Here is a 7,333-nt window from a genome sequence, read left to right as displayed (position 1 = left end):
GATGTGCCCATTCCTCCCTCTGCTAGAAGAGCTAGAATAAAACTACTGGGAATATGGGGATTTGTGTGTTTATTTATAAGGTGTTATGGCTCACCCTAACCCTCCTTGAAACACATCTAACAAGAGATTACTTGTGGTGAACCGCAACTATCTCGTGAGGATTTCCAACGGCCGAGCTGGTAACCCTTGAGGTCTCCACGCTCTACAACTCCTTGAGAAGCAATTCCACCATGCCTCCCGCGAGTGTTGTCACACCACCGCGTTGCAAGGAGTAGCTCTGACAATGATATGTGTCACATGCAAAAGAAAGGGCATAAGAAAAAATCATAGATGCATTTTCTAATAATGGGCGAGTGCACTTTAATTGTGAGACCAAAGAGAGAGATTTAAGGTGAATTAGATGTCTGTAGGTACAACATGCAAAAGAAAGGGCAAAAGGAAAAATCGTAGATGCATTTTCTAATAATGGGTGAGTACACTTCAATTGTGAGACCAAAGAGAGAGATTTAAGGTGAATTAGATGTCTGTAGGTACACAAATGTCTTCCTTCGGTTTGTGATCACTAGGCATGTGGGTTATTATATTATTTGAGTTGCATTATTGTGGTGGCTAGATAAGGCCTAAGCCTATTAGATGTGCCCATTCCTCCCTCTACTAATTATCCCTTAGAAGAGCTAGAATAAGACTACTGGGAATATGGGGGTGTGTGTGTTTGTTTATAAGGTGTTATGGCTCACCCTAACCCTCCTTGAAACACATCCAACAAGAGATTACTTGGTGAACCACAACTGTTGGTGAGGATCTTTCCAATGTCCGAGCTCGTAACCCTTGAGGTCTCCAAGCTCTACAACTCCTTGAGAAGCAATTCCACCACGCGCGAGCATTGTCACACCATCGCGTTGCACTATGGGTATTCGTCTCTCCTCTCACCTCACTTCACTCATACACACTCAATCGCATGCATTAGGGAGAGAGATTAGCACGAGCAAGACTTAACTGCACGATGGGAGAGTATGTTGTATTATGAGAGAGATTCACTTATATACATGGCCATAAGTGTTCACACTCACTTAAACTATGGTCGGAAGGGCACTTTAGGCTCATAAGAGGCCTAATGCTATTACAATGACTACTCTCATAATATATCCATGAAGTACATCACTTGGGACTTCATCCTAGCTTGCTACCACACGCTCTTGAAGCGGAATTGCCATAAATACTCTGTTACACCATTACGAGCGCCCGTCCAAGTTGTAGCTTTGGACACCCTTGCTTCATATCTTGAATGTATGACCTTTTGGTATATCTACCGTGACCCTTGATGTAAGATAATGGCAGTAGCTTTTGTTAATCCTAGGAATGAGCTAAAATAAGGGTGTTAAAGGCACTAGTACAAATATGTATTGTTTTATAATAAAATATAAATATGATAAATAACAAAGTGAAAATCATGTTAGTTATAAAATTATGTTACACCCAGCATAGAATCAAGACGTTATTATAGTCATTTTATTTTAAAAAAATCCTAACTTGCATGAGACATTGTCATCTAGTTTGATATACGAGATGTCAATGTTATATCTACTTTGAATTTTTTTTTTTAGTCCTAACTATGAAGCCAATTATGTAGATTACGCAAGTGTAACTTATCTCAACTCTCACATCAAGTTGTGCATGCAACGATTGTGGGCGTATATAATATCAAGATCATTGCAATTGGTATGATAGTCTTTCAAGTTTAAGATTAGGATGGCTATACATCAAGTTAGTTTGGGTACGATTAGATCTAACTGGAAAGAAAAATGACCTAAACAAAAATTTATAATACTAGACTAGGGTTAAGGAACCTCTAGCTTGTAGGACCATAGCTTCAAGTGAATGATCATCATTGTAGTATAGCACCTAATTGTCCTCATCAAGTCTAGTTATTCAAAATAGTAAGCTCATGGCCAAGATTAAATAAAGCATCCCTCAAAATACATAAAATCCACAAAGAGAGATGTTGCCTTACGCGTAAATAGCATCTTATGTCCTTGAACTCCACTCTATGTGAATAGCCTCCAAGAAGCGTAAATAGTGTTTTATGTCCTTGAACTCTACTCTATGGGAATAGCCTCAAAGAACACCCTCGCCCCTTTTTTTGTTTCTTCACATGGATGGTTCAAGTAAAATAATCGTGTTTTAGGTGGTATTATTTTTTGAAAGGTGTTTTTTTTTCAAGTAAAGCTTATGTTTTTTTTTGGAAATATATATTATATTATATAAGGGCTCTCTTGACTAATTAATGGATTTCTGACATTTGGTAGGTTTTTTTTTGTTGATATGCATATAAACCATTGTCAAGTACCTTATTGAATACCTTTCGTAACTGAAACCGATGTGTAAGCAATATAGATGCTTTCAAAGAAAGGAACAAATTTATGCTATACACTATATAGTTGATAACCACAAAAGTAAACTAATAAACGGATGTGTACGCAACCAAAAAAAAAATGTATACAAAAGAAGAGCCAAAACTGAGGCCAACAAAATGAAGACAGCCGAAACAAGTCTGTGGGAGTACGAAGGGGAATTGATGGCTGCATTTCGATCATGAGTGAACTTTCAGATAGAGCTATAAACGAAGAGATAAATCTAATTCTTCATCATTTGCGCATTGACAAGGGTTCATCGACATGTTAGCTTGTTGGCTTCCTGGAGATTGTGCTTGTTGTTCATGTCGAGAGCTTGAACCGAAACGATTCCAACCCCTCAAGTCACTACTGCTTTGCCATGTGAAACAGCTGCCGTCGTCTAATTCTGCACTGCAAGGGTTGGATAATTGGCCACCTGCAAACCCAAACGGACCTTCAAATTTGCCCACCCCAAGCCTACTGGCGGAGGCCAATTCACACTTGCCCACGGCCGGCTGTTGGGCGGCGATGAGGGCGGGTGACCACCCATTCGCGACTTGAGGAAGAAAGGGGCCTTTGTAAGAGGTGTCCAGCCTGAGAGCAGAAGGCGTGTGGATGAGAGAGTGGGCTTTGATGCCCAGAGATCTTGTGAGATTGATGTTTGTTTCTGGGCCAAGACCTGCAGGGCGACCATGGAGTAGCATATTGCCCGGAAACCTGTGCGACGGCAGGGACAGTTTCGGCGCCTTCCGGCCGGCCGACCTCTCTCTCTTGTGGGCATTTTGGTGACCCCCTAGAGCTTGCGAGCTGTAGAACTGTCGAGAGCAGAAGTAGCAGGCGAAGACTCGGGGCTCCTCACGCTGGTCGGCCAGCTCCTTCGGGTTCACATCACCAGCTGGCCCTGCAGCCGAGTGGTTGTCCGGCCACTGCTCTCTCGGGCAATCTTCGGAGGGCAAGCTGCAAGCAGACTCGTCGGCCGACTCCACACCACCCTTGTCAGCGGAACGAGAGAACCCAACATCTATCGGAGAAAGATTGCCCCTGGGCTCGTCCACATTGGCTGTTGTCGCCAGCGTTAGGTCCAGCCACTGATCCGCTGCCTCTCCAGATAGATCAAATGAAACTTCCGCCGTCACTTTATTGTACTCAGGGAAAGGCGCTGCAGCTGCAGAAGAGCTCGAAGCTCTTGTAGGACTTGAACTGTGCTCTTCTTCAAGCCTCTGATCTTCACACGGAATTCCACGTGAACTCACAGACGTCATTATATCTTGTCACTTCACGCACTTTGCAGAATGGCTTTGCTCAAGCGGTCTATGCTCTTGCAATCTCCTTCACAAATGAGGTCCTTCTAATCTCAAGGCACGGCTACTATCGCTTGAGTACAGACGCTAATTAACTCATCCAGATGAGAGACCGTCTAGAATTGCTGCTGCTGCTGCTGCTGCGGAATTGTCCAGAGTGAGGGGCTGCCCTTAATATGCATCATGCTCGAAAGACAGAGAGACGACAGTAGGGGCTGTGGAGAGAAGCATCTTGCAGGCAGAAGGAACAGATCGCTGCGGTTTGGATCGATCGAGAACCTGCAGTGGATTGAACCACCTAAAATAATTAGCATCAATTACATGACTCACAGTCGCACCCTATTCAAATTGCAACACCCTTGGAAAGACAACAATTACGGGCCAACTGACAAACCCCACAACATTACAGACCAGCCGTAGCTGGGGCACCATGAAACAAGAAGGAAACTGCTGCTTAGCGTTTCAGCACATCGCTACAACAGGAAAAGCAGGCAGCGACAAAGAATTTGTGACCAAAGAAGAACATATAGATTGGCAACCCAAGCAGGGACAGAGTTCTGTAACTACAGAGGAACATAGATTATAGCTTTAATGCTGTGGGCTACAAACGGGCCGCGCTACCGCGTGAACTCACGTGCTATGTGGGGCTTTTTATCTGATGCATTAAGGCCGTTGAAACTTGAAACTACATCAATAGTATGTAAAGAAACCGTGATGTATAAAAAATTTGAGGAGCAAAAGCAAGTACCTCGACTTCAGATCGATGGGGGCAGAGTCCAGAATCGGAAATCTGAAATTATCCATAAAAGACGAAAGCGATGCAATTGTGCATAGCTGTAGCTTGTACTTAGCTGTAGACTTGCATTCTGTACAACCACATTTCCACTCACATCAGCCCCAACAACTTCTTTTTCACCAGCATACCAGTTGCTCATCTCATCAAAAATAACATCCCTGCGCTTACCCTCAACTCACGTGTAGCAGGGTTATAACACCTGTATCCCTTTTGCTCAAAGGAATACCCAATAAACACACATTTTTCAGCTTTTGGATCCAGCTTAGTTCTCAGCTCATCTGGCACATGCACATATGCAATGCATCCAAATACTTTCAGATGAGTCAAATCAGGTTTTCTGCCAGTAAACCTCTCCTCTGGAGTTACATCATGTATGGCTGTAGTTGGAGTCATGTTCAATTCTCCATTTTGCATGTCAACCTACTTCTTATGAGACAATCTGCCTGCACATGTCCAAGCTTACCACAATAAAAGCATCCATGTGTATCATTATACTGCCTTTGCCAATTTCCACGACCTCTTTGACTCCCCCTGCCTCTGAATTGGCCTCTTCCACCTGCGTGTTATTGTTGTTGTGAATTCTGGGACTGTTGTTGTTGCTGCTGCTGGCCATAATTCTGATTACCTGTTCGGCCACCTCCTTGGCCGCGTCCACGGCCTCCTCCACCTCGTCCTCTTCTTGAACTTGTGTAGAAGGCCTGTATTGCAGCTCTGAACTGTTTTTGTTTTGTGAATACTGTTAGTCTTCACCTAAGCTCTTCTCTTCTATAATCAACATAGACACCAAATCTGTGAAATTGGGAATGTTTTCTCGAGTTTGAATAGACGTCTTGATGAACGCCTTGTATTGTGACCCGAGACCACGTAGATAGACTTCCACCTTATCATCATCATCTACTAAAACACCAATAGATGCAAGGGATTCCACAATATCCTTGATCTTCAATGCATAGTCATTCACAAACATACTCTTTTTCTCCATAGTATGAAGTTCATTCTTCAACTGTATCTTTCGTGCCTTGGTATTCGTTTCATAGAGTTTTACCAAGGTGTCCCATGCCTCCTTGGGGGACTTGGCATCCTGTATGTGCCCAATCATGGTGTCCTGTATACTGATAGAGAGCCAATACATAACTTTTCTGGCTCCTTGGTTCCAATCCTTGAACTCTTTCACATCTGCAGTAGTCGAATTGATCTCCGGTATCTCCGGTGCCTCTTCATGCCGCTCACCTTCTATGTAGTCCCAGCAGTAACCCTTTCCCATCACAAAATTTGTCAACCCTTTCCCATCAGGAAATTTGTCAACCTGAGAACCTCCAAGCATGGAAGTTGTTCTTGTCAAGCTTCTCAACAACAATCTGGTCTATGCCATCATTTGACATCTTGCCAGACACACAAATTTACCAGAAATGGCACTCTAGTTTGTCCTGCACAAACTGCTGTATTTTTTGTAGCGGTACTGTACTACACTCAAATGTCACAACCAGTGACCTCAATGTGCATACATACACCCAATGGCAACTGTTTGCCTCCTTGCCACACACACAATGTCTACACAACCAATCTGTCTTCCTGCAGTTCTTAAAACGAGTTCTGCATAGAATCGATGACTTACCTGCAGTGCTCGAAATCGTCTGCTTTTCAAAAACGGAGGTCGTAACGCATCCAAAACGCGTTTTCGGCTCAAAAAAAAAGATATCCAATAGGATAAAATAGTTGCCCTATAGCTTTACTCTGGTGAAGAAAGCTTCTCAATCAGAGATCGTTTGCCGGTGCCTCCCGTAGACCTCCTAACAAGGGTGTAGTCGTCAACACAAATAGGGAAGAGTAGATAAAGCTCTTACCCTCGTACCGCTTCCTGTGCTTCTCTTGCTTGCAGCTCAGCCCTTAGCATGAACCAAGCTCTGATACCATGAAAAGATGCAGGGGAGAAGAGAGCTTGAGCTCTTGCAAGCACACACACTCACAAAACCCTAAAAGAGAACACAAGGTGAGAGGCTGAAAATCTTCTTCTTCTTCACACAACACATATATAAGGATAAGAGTACACACCATATGAAAAGGTACTCAACCAAATATATAGTGTGAACCCAACTAAATGACCTGGCGCTATAACTATGCCAGTCTCTAGAATGGCTGTCACACAGCCTGTCATCCCACTGGCCGCATATCACCCATGATCTCACCAACCATGCCAATGGTGTAAGTGTGGGGCCTATCTCCCAGGCAGGTCATCAGTGTCCACCACCTCACTAGATGAGCTCGATATCTCAACAAACATAACATGGATAAAAATTATTAGTAACACATTTATTTTAAAAAAAAGAGCATACATCTGATATGCTTAAAGCTTTATGCATACTTTATGATCTATGCATAAGGCTTAATGCATAAGCATGCATTAAGCTCTATGCATAAAGGCTTAAAGCTTTATGCATAGAGCTTAAAGCATGCATAGAACTCCATGCATAAAGCTTTATGCATAATCTTTAAGCATGCATAATATTTATGCATAAAGCTCTATGCATAAAGCTTTATGCATAATCTTTAAGCATGCATTAAGATTTGTGCATAAAGCTTAATGCACTAAGCTAAACCTAAACCTGGCACCCAAGGGTGCATTTAAAATAGAGCTTGCATTAAGGAATACAAGAAAAGAGGGGTTACCTCTTTATTTTCAAGCCAAAGGAGAGGATTAGTGCAAGACCTACAAAACATAAAATGGCACCATATTGGCAAAGGATTTATTTAGTAACACATTTAATGAAATCTACCTACCAAAAACAAGAGACATACAAAAGACCAATACATATTAAGCATGCTCATAAAAGGAGAAGGAGAAG

The 7,333-nt window shown here is 42.7% G+C and overlaps 1 protein-coding gene across 2 annotated transcripts; it reads right to left on the bottom strand.

The window, feature by feature from the left end:
* Positions 1-2,483: 2,483 nt before the first annotated feature.
* Positions 2,484-4,560, bottom strand: LOC147637190 (uncharacterized). Of its 2 annotated transcripts, none has more exons than XM_086800810.1 (2): positions 4,443-4,560; positions 2,484-3,973 (listed from the first exon to the last, which is right to left on the bottom strand). In XM_086800810.1, the coding sequence occupies exon 2, from the start codon at positions 3,653-3,655 to the stop codon at positions 2,615-2,617; it is 1,041 nt and encodes a 346-aa protein (XP_086656936.1). In that variant the 5' UTR covers positions 3,656-3,973; positions 4,443-4,560; the 3' UTR covers positions 2,484-2,614. The 2 variants fall into 2 exon arrangements, with proteins under 2 accessions (XP_086656936.1, XP_086656937.1); XM_086800811.1 differs by lacking the exon at positions 4,443-4,560 and adding an exon at positions 4,106-4,427.
* Positions 4,561-7,333: the final 2,773 nt, after the last annotated feature.

Source organism: Cibotium barometz, chromosome 7, assembly GCF_041138505.1.
Source record: "Cibotium barometz isolate CiBa-2024 chromosome 7, ASM4113850v1, whole genome shotgun sequence".
Taxonomy (NCBI): domain Eukaryota; kingdom Viridiplantae; phylum Streptophyta; class Polypodiopsida; order Cyatheales; family Cibotiaceae; genus Cibotium; species Cibotium barometz.
This window is presented reverse-complemented; position numbering and strand designations above follow the sequence as displayed.

What these genes read in the sequence shown, in the direction of transcription:
- LOC147637190 (XM_086800810.1), bottom strand. Translation starts at nt 3,655, where the DNA reads ATGACGTCTGTGAGTTCACGTGGAATTCCGTGTGAAGATCAGAGGCTT.